The sequence below is a fragment of the Podarcis pityusensis genome (assembly GCF_964106645.2).
Source record: "Podarcis pityusensis genome assembly, chromosome: 10".
NCBI classification, from domain to species: domain Eukaryota; kingdom Metazoa; phylum Chordata; class Lepidosauria; order Squamata; family Lacertidae; genus Podarcis; species Podarcis pityusensis.
Window position 1 is genome coordinate 72,242,425 of NC_138035.1, and position 18,517 is coordinate 72,260,941.

Consider the following 18,517-nt stretch of genomic DNA (forward strand, 5'->3'; position numbering starts at 1 on the left):
TAAAGGTTGTACCAATACTGTTCCGCTCCATGCCCATTGGCTTCTGGGAGTCAGTGCTATACCCTATCCCAATATTATTCAACATCTACAATGCTGGCATCACTGACACTTACCAGGATGAGGCAAGGGCAGGTGCCAGAAAGGTCAGGGCTGCATGATTGCACCAGCAGGAGCCCTGGATTGGCCCTGCCCCATTTCCACACCATCCCAGGAAGCAACAGTGACACGAGCATCAGGAGGGCAATTCTGTGGCACCAAGCCAGCATTCTGGCTCCTAATGGTAGAGGTTGGATAGGGGTATGAGTGACATTGATATATTGATGATACCAAAATCTGTTTCTCCTTTTCATTAGATTCCAGAGAAGCAGTGAAGGTCATAACCTATTTACTGTGAAGGATAGTATGCGGGTGAGCAAGCTGAGACTTAATCCAGGCAGGAAAGAAGTACATTTGTCAACTAGGAAATCTGATTCAGGTGCACTGCTTGTTTGGGACTTTCCTTGTTTGTGGCTCTGGAGTGATTTTGAACACCTTGGGTTGTGCCCTTGGCTGGAGAAGGTAGCCTCAACTGGATTATTATTTTTTAATCACTTGACCATAATTCTGCACCAGCACCAATGGCTCCCAATTTGTTTTGAAGTTCCATTTTGCCTTTAAATCCCTAAACAGTTTGTGACTAGGATACTTTAAAAAGGATATATTTCTCCTGCATGCTGCTGACAGGATCATCAGGGAGGGGGAGGTCCTTTGTGTCCCACCACCAAAGAGTGGTTGGAGAATTCATTGGAAATGACTTTTACTGTTGCAGCAACCAGACTTTGTCCTGAAAGCCCAGATGATTTGTTCTTCAATGGTGTGTCATCAGCTGATAAAAAACAATTCTAATGTGCAAGGTCTTCAGCTTGAGATAGATGACTGTTTTAATCCTAGTTACAGTATTGTCTGTTTTGCTGCTCAGCTCAGTGATGCGTCTTAAATCTGGATATTTTACTGAAAATTTTTTGAGACTCAAATGCTTATATTGAAACTGTTGTTGGTCACCTTGAAAATTCATGTGAATTAAAGTTCTTTGGGAGGAAAATATTTTAAATAACTAAATGTGTTCCATTCTCATGCTTCATACAAAGTAGTCAAAAGGTACCCTAAATTTATTATTTTTCAGCTGCTTCTGTGGTCTAGAGTCTAAAGAACTCACTGGAAGCAGTGTGGTAGTTTTTACCAAAAGCATACAAATTAACAAAGCCTTTACGTAAGTTTTTCAATTAGTTTGCTGTTTTGCTAAAAGCTCTTCAGGTTGATGGTAAAATCCTCCCACATTTATAAATCCATTCTCTAAGGCCATCATAAGACCAATTTTATGTCAATATACCAGGATGCTTCCAACTCAGGAGAGAGAGTGCCATTGTCATTGTTCCCTTACTGTTCTTCATATGCTGCATATTTATTCAAAGTTAATGACCTGTAATATTTTCTGCATGTTGATACAAGGCTGCACACGATGCAAAAGTCTCTGCCTAATGTGCAAAGAGTTAAGAAGGCTGCCAAACAGCACGTCCTTCTACTCCACTGTGTCTTCAAAGACACATTTTACACATCTCTCACAAAGAGCCAATTACCTCACTTGCTCTTAAGGCTACCATGGGGAATTGGGACATTTTCGTATGAATTAAGAGAGAGGCAGATAACAAGAACACATATACAGTGGTCCCTCTTAATGTTTCACATAAAGCTTCCATTGCTAGGGTCTGAGGTGTCATTGATTTATTTTCCCTACTTGTGATGCTTAATGAAGTTAAAATAAAAATTTCAAACAGCCCTGCAATACAGAGATACACAACTTTTGCTTTGCTTCTGCCCGTAACCCATCACACACAAAAATGGAATGCAAGAATGGCATAACCAAGTCTGAAATAACACACAAGCCAAAAAGCTGACCAAACATTAAGATAGCTAGACTATGAGGATGATTTTGTGCGCCAGTGATATGGCATTGTTCAACGGGTGAAGAGATAAAATGAGACAGTAACACACATACTCCTTCAAAACATGGCACGTTTGGTTGGCGTGAAGAAATAAAAAAAGCTTATTAAAGGCATTGAGGGGTATTTAACTAATATTTATTTACCTGAAGAAAGCTTACTGCAATTAATGGGCCTAACTGAGTCATGATCATTAATTTCAGTGGCTCTACTCTTTGTTAAATACCACCCATGAGTTTTAAATATCTCTGTCAAATCTGAAACTTTAAAGTATCACATGGTGTACTATTGTTTAAAAAAATGTTGTTTTCTTGTGTTACATCGTTAAATAAATAGGTTTTTTTTACAAATAAATAAAAATAAAACATTGCCAAAATGTTAGGAGTGGCCCCAAATATTTTGCTTCTTGAGGCAAGAGACAAAATGGCGCTCCTGTCTTTCCGCATATAGAAGCTGACCATTATGGCAACTGACTCTTACTTCAACACTAGTGGTGGGAGAGCAAGCTAACTTAGGAAGTGTGGCTCTGTCCTTTGACAGCTCACTGCTGCCTCCATGCCTTTTGGCAGGCAAAGGCAAACTCGGCCCTCCAGATGCTATGGGACTACAACTCCCATCATCCATAGCTAACAGGACCAGTGGTCAGGGATGATGGGAGCTGTAGTTCAAAACATCTGGAGGGCCGAGTTTGCCTACACCTGCCTTTTGGCATTGGCCTTCTGAGGCAGTTGCCTCACTTCGCCTCATGGTAAGGCTGCCCCAGTATACCAGTAGAAACATATGCTTCTTAAAAATATGATGGTAGACATAACTGAAGGCCTTCCGCTTTACGGACTAATATGTCCTGTACAGTCTGAGATTCACACAAGGCTCCTGGGAAGCTATCCTGGCAGGGCTGGCTTGCATTGTGGTTTACACAGCTTTAGACATTAACACCAAAAATCATCATGCCTCTTTAAAGACTATTTTTTATGGCACAAATTTTAATATACTCAGTCCACTACTATAGTCCCCAAGGGCTTCTGTCGTAATAAGGCTTAATCTTTAAGAAGCCATTAAAAACATGTTCTTCCTACAGGAGTTTAAACATAGTCACACCGCTTTGGAAATCCTGTGCACGTAGTGTAACTTTTGTACTAAAAACCCAAGAATTCTATATCCTCCAACATATACCACAGATGAAAATAGAGGTGATTATTGTGTTTTTGTAACCAGACAAGAGGCCACTGCCTTTGCCACATACAGACTGACAATTATTTTCCTCCTGGTGCTGTGGGTTAAACCACAGAGCCTAGGGCTTGCCGATCAGAAGGTTGACAGTTCGAATCCCAGTGACGGGATGAGCTCCCGTTGCTCGGTCCCTGCTCCTGCCAACCTAGCAGTTCGAAAGCATGTCAAAGTGCAAGTAGATAAATAGGTACCGCTCCGGCGGGAAGGTAAACGGCGTTTCCGTGCGCTGCTCTGGTTTGCCAGAAGCGGCTTAGTCATGCTGGCCACATGACCCGGAAGCTGTATGCCAGCTCCCTCAGACAGTAAAGCAAGATGAACGCCGCAACCCTAGATTCGGTCACGACTGGACCTAATGGTCAGGGGCCCCTTTACCTTTACCTTTACAACAGCCTAACTTGTACTAGCTTCTGAAGCAGGGAATGTTTTCTTCAGTTGCCCTAGCCCATCTCCTGGCACATCTAGTAATGGCTTTGGTAAATGGCTGATGAGCTGCCCCTCTGAGATACTGCTTTCAGGAGGTGGCTGAAACTTGAAGAACAAGTGAAGCTGGGATGGTAGAGAATTCTGTCAGAAACAGCAGCAGAAATTCCCACAATCTGCTTATTTGTCAGAAGTGAGGAATGGAAACCATGAAAGCAAATAAATGCATTAGTGGTTATTTTAGACCTTAAATATTGCACAAATAATTGTGTTATTTAATGCATTGTTTTTGATGTCTCCCTTCTGTTGAAATGCATTGAAATTAATCACATAATTTAGTACCTGTATGTAAGATTCAGCTACAGCAGATAGGAAGATTAATAATGTAGCTTTTAGCAGAAGCCAAATTGTAACAGAACAGAAACAATGCAGACTGTAACAAAACCATGGTGGGACAGAAATCGTGGCCTCCTTACAACTTGAGTGCATTTTTGTGTACACTAACAATGTGTTAAAATGACATTCTCCTCCCACAATGTAAAAAAATAAAGACAGTTATTTGCCAGGAAGAAATATCAGAAAACCAAGAGTAAGTCTAGAGAATAAGGACCACTGTATTACGTATATGAAATTCACACAGTGGCAGCTTAGGAATTTACTGCATCAGAACATGGAACAAGACAGGGAGAAAGTTCTTGAAACTGCATAATCACCTTGCAAAACTGGGGCCATATTTTATAACATTTCAGGGGCATAACTACTGGCATTCCCTGTTCTAAGCATGCCTATGCTGGAGCATCTTAGGAGTGGACCAGTACTCAGAAATAAGATTTCTCATACCGTGCTTCCTAAAACAAAACTTTCCATTTCAGAATATCTATATACACAATATTTCTCTTTTTCTCCCTTGGGTTTTGTTTTTTCTGGTGGCTTGTTGTTGTTGTTTAGTCGTTTAGTTGTTTCCGACTCTTCGTGACCCCCTGGACCAGAGCACGCCAGGCACTTCTGTCTTCCACTGCCTCCCGCAGCTTAGTCAAACTCATGTTCATAGCTTCAAGAACACTGTCCAACCATCTCATCCTCTGTCGTCCCCTTCTTCTTGTGCCCTCAATCTTTCCCAACATCAGGGTCTTTTCCAGGGAGTCTTCTCTTCTCATGAGGTGGCCAAAGTATTGGAGCCTCAGCTTCCCGATCTGTCCTTTCTCCCAGTGTCCTGCTGCTTGATAGACAAGACACAATGGATGTACAAAACTCTATAGAAAACTTTGTGCTTGGCACATGCTGTCAATCTGAAGAAATAAACCCAAAAGAATAGAGATGGTGGGGCATATTTAGAGAGATAAGAAAGATGGATACTAAGTAGAGAGAAGCTTGCTCCTCTAATGTCCCATGGAAACATGGAACACATCACACAGGATTCTGGATCAGGTTCATATAAAGTAGGTCCATGGGTGATTTGTGCACCTTTCATGCTTCCCACCTAATGGGAAATCATGTAGCTCCTCTACTTTGAGATGTCTGTGTTCCAGATGTCAGGGAAGTGCACAGATCCCATTGCAGAAGAAATGTAACATTCTTCTCTTGAGATATTAGAAGGGAAGCACTTTTTTAAAAACTAAACTGAAGGCGTGAAAAGAGAATGGTCAAGTCAGTCACACACCTGCTTTCTCCACACTGGTAGAGATGTCTGAAGCTACTTTCACATATACCCCAGTAAGCTGAAGTGCAAGGCCCTGTCCTCTTTTGCTTGAGATACAAATTCTACTATGGTCTGTATCTTGTGAAACATGAGCCATAGCCCTGCAGCAATTTAAAGTTTTGACATGATTAGACAAGAAAAGATTACATCCCACACAGTTTCCTTTTCATACACACGAAGTCTAAATAAAATGTCAGTAGTTTTCAAAGTATTCCATCTTCTTTATTATTTAAATTAAAACAGACTCAAGAGGGTAAAAGAAAATAACCTCAAAGATAAGCTATAGCTTCTTCACACACTCACACTTCAGTAGCCCCATTTCTGAACGATTATTGTCAATAACAGAGTATACAGATGTCTCCTCATTTTCTTTGGCTTGACTCTATGAAAGGCAGTTTGCTTTTTACAGATGGAGACGTCTGGAAGATGATAACCACTTGCCAATGGCTACATAGTGAGACTACAGCTAAAGCGGGTCTTGAACCCAGGTCTTAAACATCTGAATCCCACTCGTTCTGTACTGATGTGAGTGACTCTCAGACCAGAAATCTCCAAGCCAGACCCACTAACAGAAGTGAATGTTGTTTAAGCTGTGACCTGTCTTCAAGTTATATGACTAAGGGGGGGCTGCCAACTGTGCCACTTTGCACTGCTCATGATGACGACCCTTTATGGAAGTTCTGAGAGAGAGCCTACAGGCCTTGCCATTCCTAGCATCCATGGGTGTAAGCGGAGCCTGTGGTGTGGGCAAGGGCTCTCCCTGTGATTTTGAACCCTGTGTTATAAAGGCTGTGAGTCATGGGAAGAGTCTACACTGGGGTAGCTAACATGGCACCTGTCAGATGTCTTCACCAACACTTCTCAGCATCCCTGATCTTGGGCCATGCTGAGTTGGGCCGCCAGCAGTTGTAGTCAAAAACATCTGGAGGGCTACACATAGACTATGCCTGTTCCCCAAGCACACAGAAGGTCCCCTATTACAGGTGTTTCCCCAATGTGTGGGTGACGAGTGGGGCGGTGGGGGATGTGACAGTAGAGATAGGACCTCACTCTCCCCTTCCATGTGATTACAATGACATGGAGCTGAATGCCCCCAAAGAGATGATTTACTCATTGCTCCCGAGATACTATTTTAATACATTGCGAGTAGGGGCTTTTTTGTTATTTTTGGTAAGGAGAAGCATTCAGGCATATGATCCCTTGCCTGCAGTCCGGTGTGGTCTAGTCTAGCAAAAGTTATTATCCTGATTGCCTGGCTTAGCTCTAGAGCTGAGCCCAGACTGATCTTGCAGCTATCAGCATTCATTTGTGTTTACAAAATGTGTATAAAAAATTCTATTTTTAAACCACAACTCTTTTCAAAATCCCATATATCTATGTGTACACACATGCATACACACAAACACAGGTCACATGAGTCAGTAGTAAAACAAACAAACATGTTACTAACCAACTTCTAGTCACTGCTAACCTTGTTCCTGTGCCTCCCTTACACCACATAGAAAAAAGTACGGTAGAACATACATGTTAGAAGCTTTCCAAAGGCTTTTGTGCTAGTTTGCTAAAGGTTAGTATGGATGAGCACATTTCTTTTGAGTTTTAAAGAAGTTTCATACCTTATGAACAAAGAGTATCACAAGATGTGCAAATCACTTGTGATTCAACCCCGCCTCCTGTTTTTTTCTTTGCTCTTTCAAATGCAAAAATGCAAATGCCAGATGCAAGTGGAGAGTGAGCCTCCCCATTCCACAAATTAAAGAGGAAGCAATGAAGAAGAGGGAGCTGAGGTCAAACACTCTTCCTCTGTCACCACTGGTTTGCAATGTCCAAAGCTGCCTTTAGCATCCGTCCTCTAAATCCAATGTTCCTTTCACTCTATGTTTTATCATCTGCAGACAGTTAACTGTATACACTTGCTCCATAGCTCTGGGACTGAACTAACATAATGCCTTGGGAATATCACGCTTGACTTGCTAGTGCAACTCCATATCAAAATGGAAATAGATTCTGGGAGTAGTGTTCTATCCAATTAGGTGGTTTTGCAAGAAGGTTCTATTAGGGGGGTTCAGTTTTCACTCCTGTATTCTAGATTTTTTTCCTCACTCCTGAGTTGTGAAAGAAGGGCAAATTCATAATTTTTAAAGGAGCTATTGTTCCCTTCAAGTGGTTTGACATTTGAGAGCCAAACTACATTAAGGCAGAGTGTAACCTCATTTTTTATTACCCTGTCCAGTAAGGGACTCTAGCAGAGCATGAACATTTAATTACTTTGCATTTTAGACTACACACAATGTTAATTAGATTGAGAGAACACTACAGCAGGCAAGCCATGGTAATGGTCAGTTGATGAGTAAAGTCAATAGGATCATTTACACAGATCTCAACAGCAAAAGGGTAAACCCAGCTGTCAATTGAGCTTCACATGACTCTGAATTTTGTTATGGAACAGGTTAAAAAATTATGTTACCCTGACTCTTAGGTTGAACACAGATGTTTTGCTTGTTAGAAAGCTTTGGCTAGCCAGTTTATACTATGCTTCTTTTACAACACCCACCTGTCTTAACCTAACATACATGATGTCAGGTGATGGACTGGGAAGATGGGGCTTATCTAAATAGGCTTATGTTCAGAGTTTATGCAAGGACTATCTGTATAACAACTTTGACGGACGCTGCTTGAACTGGACTACGTCAGCCCTGGGTAGCTTGCGCGCAGCCTTCCCCATCAACCCTAACCATTGAGGGTACCATGCTTGCTGGGGCTGATGCCTGGATGTTCAACAACATGTGGAGAGCACACAGCTAGGGGAAGGTCACTATAAATCCATCTGGCTTCATCCTAAGGGGCTGTGGAGAACTAAAAAGAACCAGATTACCAGGAAATTTTTCCATTTGTATTGATGTAAACCTCCAGAATGTATTTTATATAGCTAACTATTTAGCTCTATCCCCAGTGTATATTATCTTATTGCTATAGCTATTGGCTAATGCAAATAAAGTTCTTATCTTTTTAACAAGCACAAAGTTGCATCTGGGTCTTGCGACTGTGCATTGCTTACAGGATTCACAGTGCAGATGCCTACATGCAATTGACAAACTGCCTGTTTACAGCTCTCTGGAAGCCATTGCAAAGAGGCCAACCCCTCCAAGTAAGGGCTGCAGGATTTTCTTTTGCCAAGGGGTGACTTCTCTTCCCACATCCACATGGGAATCCAGGGACAACACACAGGTCCCATTCCACTCGCACAGTGACTGACAACCACACACCTTGTCATGCCCTCTGCAATCAGGAAGTTCTTCCCTTCCACAAAGTGTTTCTAACATTGCTCCTATGAAATCAGTAACAGAGTTGAATTACTGCGAAAGACTTGCTCTCCTTTCAGAGGAATGCCTTGTAAATCTATGACAATCTGGGCATTTCTAGCTCACTACAGACACCCCCACATTTTTTCCCAGTCACCATTTATAGCATTTCACATTTACCAGACAGGCAGTATAATGAAAGGAGTTTTTGCTGCTGTGAGAGGCAGTAATAAGCCCATGCCTTTTGCACCTGATTAAATATTAGCTTTTCCTAACAATAAGCAAGTCTGACTAAACAAAGTCAGACGACAGTAAGTCAATTAATGAATATGCAGCAACCTCCTTTATCAAGTTAGCTTTGGAGGAAAGAAATATAATAGGAAGAGCTGTTAAGCGCTCCAGGCCATTCTTTGCATACAGCACACAATGCATTAAATTATTTGTGCTCCTGAAATTTTAGGCTTTCAGTTTCTTTTATTTTTTTAAAAGGAGGAATCCACATTTGTTTTCACTGTCACAGTTTGTGTTGGAAAAACCCCTTTGGTGTTGGATTGTGTGTAAGTGGCAGGGGGGAATGCTGGCTAATGCAAAGAGCTCAAAAATGAAAAATAAGTGGAGGGTACAGATGGTGTCTTCCACAGGACATCTGTGCCATCTGCACCTTGCTGCTTCTGCCCATGACTTTCAACTTGTTAGCAGCAATAGAAGCACATGCAATATGACACTAGGCTCCAGAATGCAGGGACAGCCCAATACATTTTGCTACTTGAGGATAGTAGGGAATGTCATAGGGAGCACACTGTTCCACCAAGGCTCCTAGGATGCAACTGCTGTTCAAGAGAAGCTACTGCCCCATTTGCACTAGTGCTGTGTTCCAAATCTGAAACTGAGCCCTAACAGTGTTGGCTTTTTGCTCTCTGAAAAACTCCTTAGTGGAACGAGACTGTCTACCATTTACTAGGTGCCCATTTGTGAACCTCCTCATGCACTACATCCATGTAATTGTCACTTACTTGAGCAAGTTCATCCACCCCACTCGCTGTTTTCACCAGCCTTACTAGGTCTTCTTGCATCTTATCCACCCACCGCTTTATCCTACAGAAATAAAAAAGAAGGAGAAAAGAGACGTCCCATTAGATCAAAGGCAAATAGCTATGATGATCACAAGCATAAATAGAGGCTGACAGAATGCCTTCCATGTGGCAGATTGATGCTGAAGTCCCTTTGATATTGCTGTGAATCTGCTCTACTCATTCTCTTCCTCGCCTGCTCTCATGGAAACTCTTGGCATATTTTAGATTTAACTTGGTTAGGAGAAGCCTCCTGTAAACAGTCTGGCACTGAGAAAGGAGTAAAACAAACAAACAAAAATCACCCAACCAAAGTCTGATACATAAAAATACCATACTGCCTCCAACTGCTTAACAACAGTTATAAAAAAGTAACACACATTTTGCCTCTTGGGAAGTGTTATTTAAAAAAACCTAAACCCTCTGTATCTTATACTATTTTCTTTTGCTGCTTACATTTTTAAAAGGCAAAACACCCAAAAATGAGAGTCACTAACAACAGCATTTTACAGAAAGAATATTCTCATATAATGCATTTTATCCCAGTAGAGAGAGAGAAATGCAAATAGTGCAAAATATTTTGTTATCTGGCTATTCCTATGGCAAAAAAGCAAAACCACATATTCTTCATTTTGCTATGCAAGGGAATGGATTTGGAACTTTGGCTTGTTAACATGGATTCAGGGGGAGCTAATATATGTGAATCAGAGAACATACACACAGTTATACTAGACAAAATGAACTCAGATGATCACACATAAGAAAACTATTAGTATTCTTTTTAAGATACTATATTTGTATATCATTTTCCCATTCTTAAAATCCCTTAAAAGTGTATTACTGAAAATGAACTTGAGTTGCTTCCAGGCAGGTGTGGTCTCTCATGGCTGTTTTTCAAATGCCAAACTAAGTTTGGATGTATTTACCATTGATCGATACACAGACAAACACATATATGTCTATACACAGAGAGCTAAGTAGACAGTATACCACTTGGGATGATGAAATACATTCTCCTTATTAGAAAAAAAATAATCTAATCAAGGATACCATGCTTTACTGAATTTTCGTTTCTTACATGTGTCAAGAGTGGGGGAGAATAGGAAGGGAAGAAAACAAGAGCCCTCTGGCTGCCAAAATGCTTGTCTGGTGTTTCGTTGACTGCTAGCCTGTGGTGTATTCCTGCCTGACAGCTGCTCATGGTCAGAGTTTATTTAACAACAAGAAAAATGTCACACCAAACGTGAAGTCTGGGGCCTTAAGGAGACAGCGCTGGGTTTCTTTGATGCTGTTTAGGGCATCAACAAAACAAAGGTTCAGGCAAAAGGGTTTTTTTCTTGACTGTTCAAGCAGAACATTAAACTGCAATGAAAACCATGTCAAAAAGAGAGGAAGCCCATAGGATTTGCATTATGCCCAGGAGGGGGAGATGGCATGTTAAATGACAACAGCTCCTCCCACCTCTGCCCCCTCCAGCTCTCTGCCCGTGCAAGTTGCTGGTGAGTTTTTAAGATTCAGATGAGTGCTGCTTTTGTCTCCTTACTAACGTTGTATTTACACCATTTAAACCTCATTGCTTCCCCCAAAGAACCCTGAGAACTATAGTTCACTCCAGAGAGAGCTGCAAAATCACAGTACTCTTACAAGCTACAGTCCCCAGGATTTTTTTTGGGGGGGGGGAGTCATGTGCTTTCAATTTATAGTGCATGTATGGTCCTTGATGCTTCTGTGCTCAAGAAGAGGGAGTAAGCATTTGCTTTGGGGGGGGGGAGGCATGTCTATTGGCTTTTCTTAATTTGTCATGCACAGTAACCCTTATTGCAACCTGGAGAACTATAGTGTGCCCAGAAGGACTTTTTTTTTTTGTTTATTTCTGTCAATAGTGGCTACCACCAGGGACACCATTTCAAATACAGGTAAATCACATCTTACGCTGATTATATTTATGCGATCACAGCTTTGCATGGGGAGGTGGAATAAATAAATAAATGGAGAGTGGAGGAAACCCACTCTCCATTTATTTATTTCCCACACACAAACCTGCACAGAGCTGCCATGGTGAGCTTTTCCAGCTTTGGGAAAGCAGCAGGAGGGCTCTAAAATGCAGCCAGAAGCCTTGCGTGGCCTCCCCAAAGCCAGGCAAGCAGCCCTCCACCTCATGGGGGAAAGGCAGGGCCAGGGATTCCTGCCTTTTAGGCTTACACATGGACTCCCCAGAACTGAGCCCTTGCATAAGACCTGCATACAAAGGAGAATGAGGGGAGAGATTACATGAGGAAATGTAAAACTGCGGTGAAGTTGAATGTACCAGTTTTACTCTTGTCATTTTTCTTAAATCTCACTCAAACAGTATTAACAAAGCCCCCACAATTAAGGATAATTTTTGTGTTACAGTGGTTGCCAATTCACTTCATGCATCTGATGTAGAGTGTTGTGACAGGGCAACAAATAAAATATTTCATTTTACAATAAACTAAATGTGGAATTTCTGCCTTGACTGCCAAGATATCTTGGGCTGCACATTGGATACTCATACTCTGTACCTTGGCTGGAGTGGGACATTTGCTTTTCTGCACAGCATTTTGATAGCTGTGCTCTGTGGCTAGTTTCTGCATTAAGACTTTGTGTTACTTTATCTATTATTTCATCTAACGTGGGGAAGGCTAAAAAAATGGTCACCACTTTATACACATAAAAAGCTTTTTTAAAAAAAGTTTTCCTGTGCAATTTCATTGTCACTGATGCAAATACTCTGCATTTTGTAACATGAGTGTATATATCCTTGTATCATTTCTTCTTCTTTTCATATGTCAAAGCCCCTTGATTTTGTACATTTTCTTGTTATAATTTGCTTTAGAAGCTGTCTCATGCCTAGAAGTCTACAAATACTTCATTTAATGTGAGAGACAAGAGAATCACGGGTATTCAACAACATCTTTCTCTTCCTTTCATTCAGTTGGTTCCACTTTACCAGACAAACAAACAATCCCCAAATGAAGGCTATTCTATCCCAGGACAATTCAAAAGAAAAGAGATGGTATTTTCAGAATTAAGATAAATGAGATTTGAGTCAGTCATATATTAGCAGTGCAAAGTCATTTCCCCCTCCTGCCCAGAATGGCCTTCAGTATGAGAGCCAAATATTTATTTAAAAAAATAAATAAACTTAATAACATACAACAATGAAAGTAGTACACGAAGGGACAATGTGCCCAGCTGCACAACTACCACAGACACTCATGGTCCCCTGTCCACAGGATATGAATATCTAAAACTCTGAGAGAAAGACCAGAGACTGTGATTAGCAAGCATAGCTAGAGGCAGGAGACAAACGGGAATGCGAAAATTCAGGGATTGCATTCTCCCTGGGATAGATCAGGAGCAGGCATCATACTCATTCGTGTATTGCTTCAGTTTCTGAGGGTGTGTTTTTTTGTTTTTTACACAGGGCTTAATTTGAGATGGGATATAGGGATTAGGATAGGGTTTGTCTGAGAGACTTAGGTCAAATCTTAGTTTAAGATCCGCTCTGAGGAGAATGTCAATAGCTAGAGGAAGGAGCCTCGTAGCTTAGATAGTAAGACTGTGTTGAGTGTCTTGGGAAAGTATACAGGCAGAAGTAATGGGGAGGCTGAGTTTGAGTCAGCAGAAGTAGAAACTGTGAGAAAACAGTCTATTTGGGTCTCATTCCAGTAAGGGGAGAGATCTACTAGAAAGAGAAGACTCCCAAACCAGTTAAAAGGAGTGAGGTGATCCTCTAGGTGTGATATATTAATTGGAATACCTCAGGAGTGGGATTGTTAAGAGGTTGGGTAACTGACAAAAAGTGCCCCTCAGTCATGAACCAGAGTATTAAGTTGTGAAGGAAGCTGTGCGGCGTCAAAAGTGTTTAAAACCTGTCATAACTATGTAAAGAAATGGGAGTGAAGTAACAGAAACTGAGTTAAGCATTTTACCACTTATTATAGAAACCTGAACGTCCACCTGAAGTGTAACAACTGATTTTTAGCAACGGAAGTTTAAAGGAAGCCATGCATTTTCTGCTTTGTTTTAATGCCTGCAACATCTTTAGATTTAGTGTAATTAATAAGTTAACTGTTTCTCGAAAAAACACAACTCCTGACCCATCTTTGTTTTACTAACTTTGCACTGTAAATAAAACCTTGTGCCAAAGACACCAAATCACTAAGTTTCTCCTCAAACACAGACCAAAAGATAACCTGTGGTGATTATGATGGGATATGAATGTAGTTTTGGATCTGCTACATAATTGGTCTACAGTCGTGTGATCCACTACAACTGTGTAGACCCTTTGCCACATTGCTCTTACCTCCTGGTAAAAAATAGCAACCCATCTGCCAAGAGGCTAGTCTAGCAGGTCCACCTCACCTGGCGAACTGCTTCCGGGCAGACAAAATCTTTAAAAAGGAGAACTTGTAGAACATCTTCAAATCATGAAGCATTTCTCTCTCCATCATCACACTTCAAATTGTAGACATACATACTAGCAAATTGTATGCTGATTTCTGTTATATTTGCCAGAGGAGGATGAAGAAGAGAAGGAAATCCTAAATATTATCCCTTTGTTTGTTGAATTATTAGCATATTTTAAAGTTTGAAAGTGGTCTAAAGCTTATGAGATTCCTCAAGCTCAACCCAGAAAAGGAAAAAATATATATTGTGATCAATGCCTTTTGGACACTTCAAAATAAGGCTTCCTAGTCTCAAAAATGAGAGTCTGCTATTGCTCAAAGTTTGGTAGTAAAGAGAATCAAGACATTCCATATAGAACTCAGGATCTCTCCTAACACCACGAGATTAAAGTCTTTTAAGCATTAGTTTGCATATTGGCTAATTTACTTTCCACTATTACGCATAAAAGAAAATTTTCATTTGCAGCCATGCATTAAGTGAAATGAAAATGTCTCCTTATAGAAATTAATGTTAGGTCATTATTTTAATACTTTCTCTCCATTTTTCCTCATTAAATTAATAGACACATATGTCTAGCACAAAATAATTTGGATCATGTATTGACATAAATATAGAGAGCTGTACACATCATAAGAAAAAATAATAATTTAAGCAATTCAAGAAGATGACTGTGATAAAGCAGTTAAATGAGAAGTATCTCACAGAAAAGATACAAGATTTAATTAAGTTAGGGTTCATTGATTGCCATTGTTTCCTGGAGGTGTTTCATTAAAGGCTCTTAAAAATGGCTATTTATTGCTTATACCAAGTAAATTAATCAAATGCTCAAATCAAGCTTTTACTGCTACGCTCTAAAACTCAGTTATTACCACTCATAGTTAGACTCCTAGAAATTTATCATGCATAATGAGTTTAAGAAAACTTTTGTAGTACTTTGTTTAAAAAAAAACCAGAGTAAGATTGAGCTCTTATTAATCTTGTTTATATTTAAAATAGTTCCTGGCACATGAAACAAAACATAAGGCCCAAATTCTTAACCTAGTCTGTTAGCTACAGTTTTATTTTTAGCACAACATGGACTAGCTCCTAAGAGCAACATAATCCAACTTTGGTTGAGTCTTCATGAAACAAACCAATACAGTGGTACCTCGGGTTACATGTGTTTCAGGTTACATATGCTTCAGGTTACAGACTCTGCTAACACAGAAATAGTACCTCGGGTTAAGAACTTTGCTTTAGGATGAGAACAGAAATCGTGCTCTGGCGGTGCAGTGACAGCGGGAGGCCCCATTAACTAAAGTGGTACCTCAGGTTAAGAACAGTTTCAGGTTAAGAATGGACCTCCAGAATGAATTAAGTTCTTAACCCGAGGTACCACTATAGTTATTTGAGCTGAGTTAACCAGAAAAAACTTTTGCTGTTTGAACAGAAGCAAAAGAATTCTTTATTAATTTTCCTTCCTCTTGCTTTTCCCTATCTAATCCGAAAACAGTGCAGTTTTGAAATTAGTGAGTCAAATGAGTGCAGTTCCGAAAGTTTTGGTCCACCATCTTGATTCAAAATAGCATCCAATTGTATCAAAAAATATAGAGGAAAACCTGTGCCTTGACTGTAGGTACCATCATGCAAAATTTGGTTACGATAACATGAATATCCAAATGCATAATGAACAACTTTCCCAAATATAAAGTAAATAAGATATAAAGTCAGTTCTTTAGAACCCTTTTCAAGTGTTAAATATTCATGGGAGCAGGGCCAAAAATACTAAACTCCATCCCAACTTGGAAGGTGAAGTTCTGAAATAGGGAACTTTCTGTACTCATAGAGGGCTCTCCACGGAATTTAAACCCTGGAATATCAGGGTTCTAAAATCACATGGAAGCCTCCACAATTACAGGAGCTCCCAGATTCAGAAATTTGCCCACCAGTTTGTGGCAGGTGATGGAGGGGAGGACTCTATTGTGTTAATTTCCTCTCTTTAGATTGCCTGAAGAGAGCTAAATTTCCACCACAATCAATACTATCAAGAAACAGAACCCAGGAAGTAGATCAAAGGGCAATAGGAACAGGCTTGATTCATAGTGACTTGCATTAAAATTCTAGTGAGACAATGTATGCAGATTGCAACTGGGGCACAGCTGAGGAGTGAAACCTGCCACTTGCCCCAGACACTGGGGTCACAGAGGGCAGGGAACAGACATAGCTTAATGCTACCCCTGAGGTCAGTATTTTAATATGTACCAGAGTCATGAACCGTGTTTGCATCTAAAATAACTGAATACTAAATACGGTAGTAGAGGAAGGAGAGGGGAAAGGATGCTTGGGCTATAATTGTACCGCAGATGAACTGGCTTCAGTGGGCTGATAATCAAAGCGGGACACTTTAAGGGCTGACATATAAAACAGAATGTCAGTATCACATCCTGTATCTGTCACAAGTTCACCACCTACATCTCCACCCCCACAATCCAGTTCAAAGCACTTATAGTGGGGTTCACGCTAAGTGTTCTGCCTTTCTGATGTCTCTTCAGAGAGGTAACTATAAACAGGTAAGTAAGCAACCACAGGATCACAGAACCAGAATGCAGGATTCCCATTGCTCCGGCTTCTGGCAACAGCTAGGCAAATCAAAGCATTGGAATAAGGTTCTTTCTTCCCCATCACTGACTACAAGTCAATGCCTATACTTGCATGGGTAAACCAAACATACATATTACCACAATGGCTAGGCAAAGCATGATGAATGCTAAGTAAGCAAGGACACAGGATTAACTTGCATGCCCATTTCATGGATTGGCAAATGCTTCTTGAACCATCCTGCAAATAGCAAGTATGGTTGAGGCAGCCAGTATGGTTGCCTAAGCTCTCCTTACGTAAAAGAAAAATGTATTGCACCCATATGCACAGCTTTCCATAACTTTTGCAGAGTTCCACACAAGCAGTGAGAAAAGATGTTCTCCACCAGGCATCATGCTCTGCCATGAAGAAACCAGCACTGACAATGCTATCAGGACCCAGAACACACGTTACGTTTTCACCTTGCATCAATGCATATTCCAGGTACAGTGCCCTGCTATCATTGGCTAATGCAGCATTTTTGCTTTGGAGAGGAATAACTTGCTGGCTACCAGATCCATAGTGCAGGTTTTTACACAAACAAAAGCAACAAAGCAGAATCATAATCAAACAGAGGAAGAAAAGGGGTGGGGGTGAGAAATGCACACAGGCCCCATCCCCATATCCCCAGCAACCAATATTCACACAATGGGAGGGAGGACATTCTAAGAAACACACAGACTCCCGTCTGTGATTTAGAACCTACATTCCTAATCCCACTGACCTGGGACTATGCCCCCATTCAATTAAATAGGAATTACTTTTGAGTACATATGGTTACGATTGGGCTGTGAGTAATTAAGAACCCAACACATGGGCCACTGGGGTGGCCCTGTTCTCTTCTCCTGTACTATTCTGGGCACATGGAAGATCACATCTAAAGTGGGCTAGAGATTCAAACAGACCCTTCACACAGTTTTTATTTATCTCATAGTGAATCAGATCAATAACCAGCCCCTTCTGATACAAAATCCTAACTGCATACAACATCAAGTTACCCTCAGACTGTGTGGTAGAATTCTCACACAACACTAATATCTCAAAGTACCGTTATCAAAATGCAATGGCAGAATAAATCTCATTTAATACGACTTTGTGAAATAAATGCACAGCTTTGTTAAAGCACTTTAGGCATGAAAGGGTATTATCAGCTGTGTTTAACCTCTGAGGTTCACATCCTGACTCATTTATATCAAAATGAATTTCCCCCAAAACTAATAAGCATTACATTTTAGCCTTAGAAAGAGAGAGAAAATCATAATGACATTAAAATATGGCAGATCAGATACTGGTAAAGAAGAGATTAAAGGTTTAAAGAAAAGAGGATTTATACAAATGAGGATAAAAATTAGAGGTGCATGGAATATTTAAATATCTGTTCCCAAGGCTATTTTGATTGGCCTTGGCAAAAGTTCTGCTCAGGCGACATAATTTGCTTCTTTACTATAAGTTCTCTAACATACACTGTATTTTAATGTAGTTATTGTTCCATATGCAAGGAAGTGGGTGGGCGAGAATAATATTATACATCTTACAGAGAGTCTAAACCTACCAGGGCTCAAATCTATGAACTCCAGCAGAGATGGGCAATCTGAGGTCCTCAGTATGTTGTTAGGATTCCATCTCCCAGCAAGCCCAGCAAGCATAGCCAATGATCAAGATGGCAGCTGCAGTGTGGACTGGTCCACCGGTTCCCCACCAGTCAGCGACAGCCTCCATTGATTACTTTTGACACAGATTGGCTATTCCTGAGCATAGTGTGTTTTT

General features: G+C 40.6%; 1 protein-coding gene across 5 annotated transcripts in view; it reads right to left on the minus strand.

Annotated features, from left to right (window-relative positions):
* The window catches only part of CACNA2D1 (calcium voltage-gated channel auxiliary subunit alpha2delta 1), a 370,898-nt gene that overhangs the window by 292,379 nt on the left and 60,002 nt on the right, over positions 1-18,517 (minus strand). For all 5 annotated transcript variants that reach the window (XM_081023487.1, XM_081023486.1, XM_081023485.1 and 2 more), the window contains exon 2: positions 9,644-9,725. In XM_081023487.1, the coding sequence (XP_080879613.1) occupies positions 9,644-9,725 (82 nt within the window). The remainder of the gene's footprint in view (positions 1-9,643; positions 9,726-18,517) is intronic.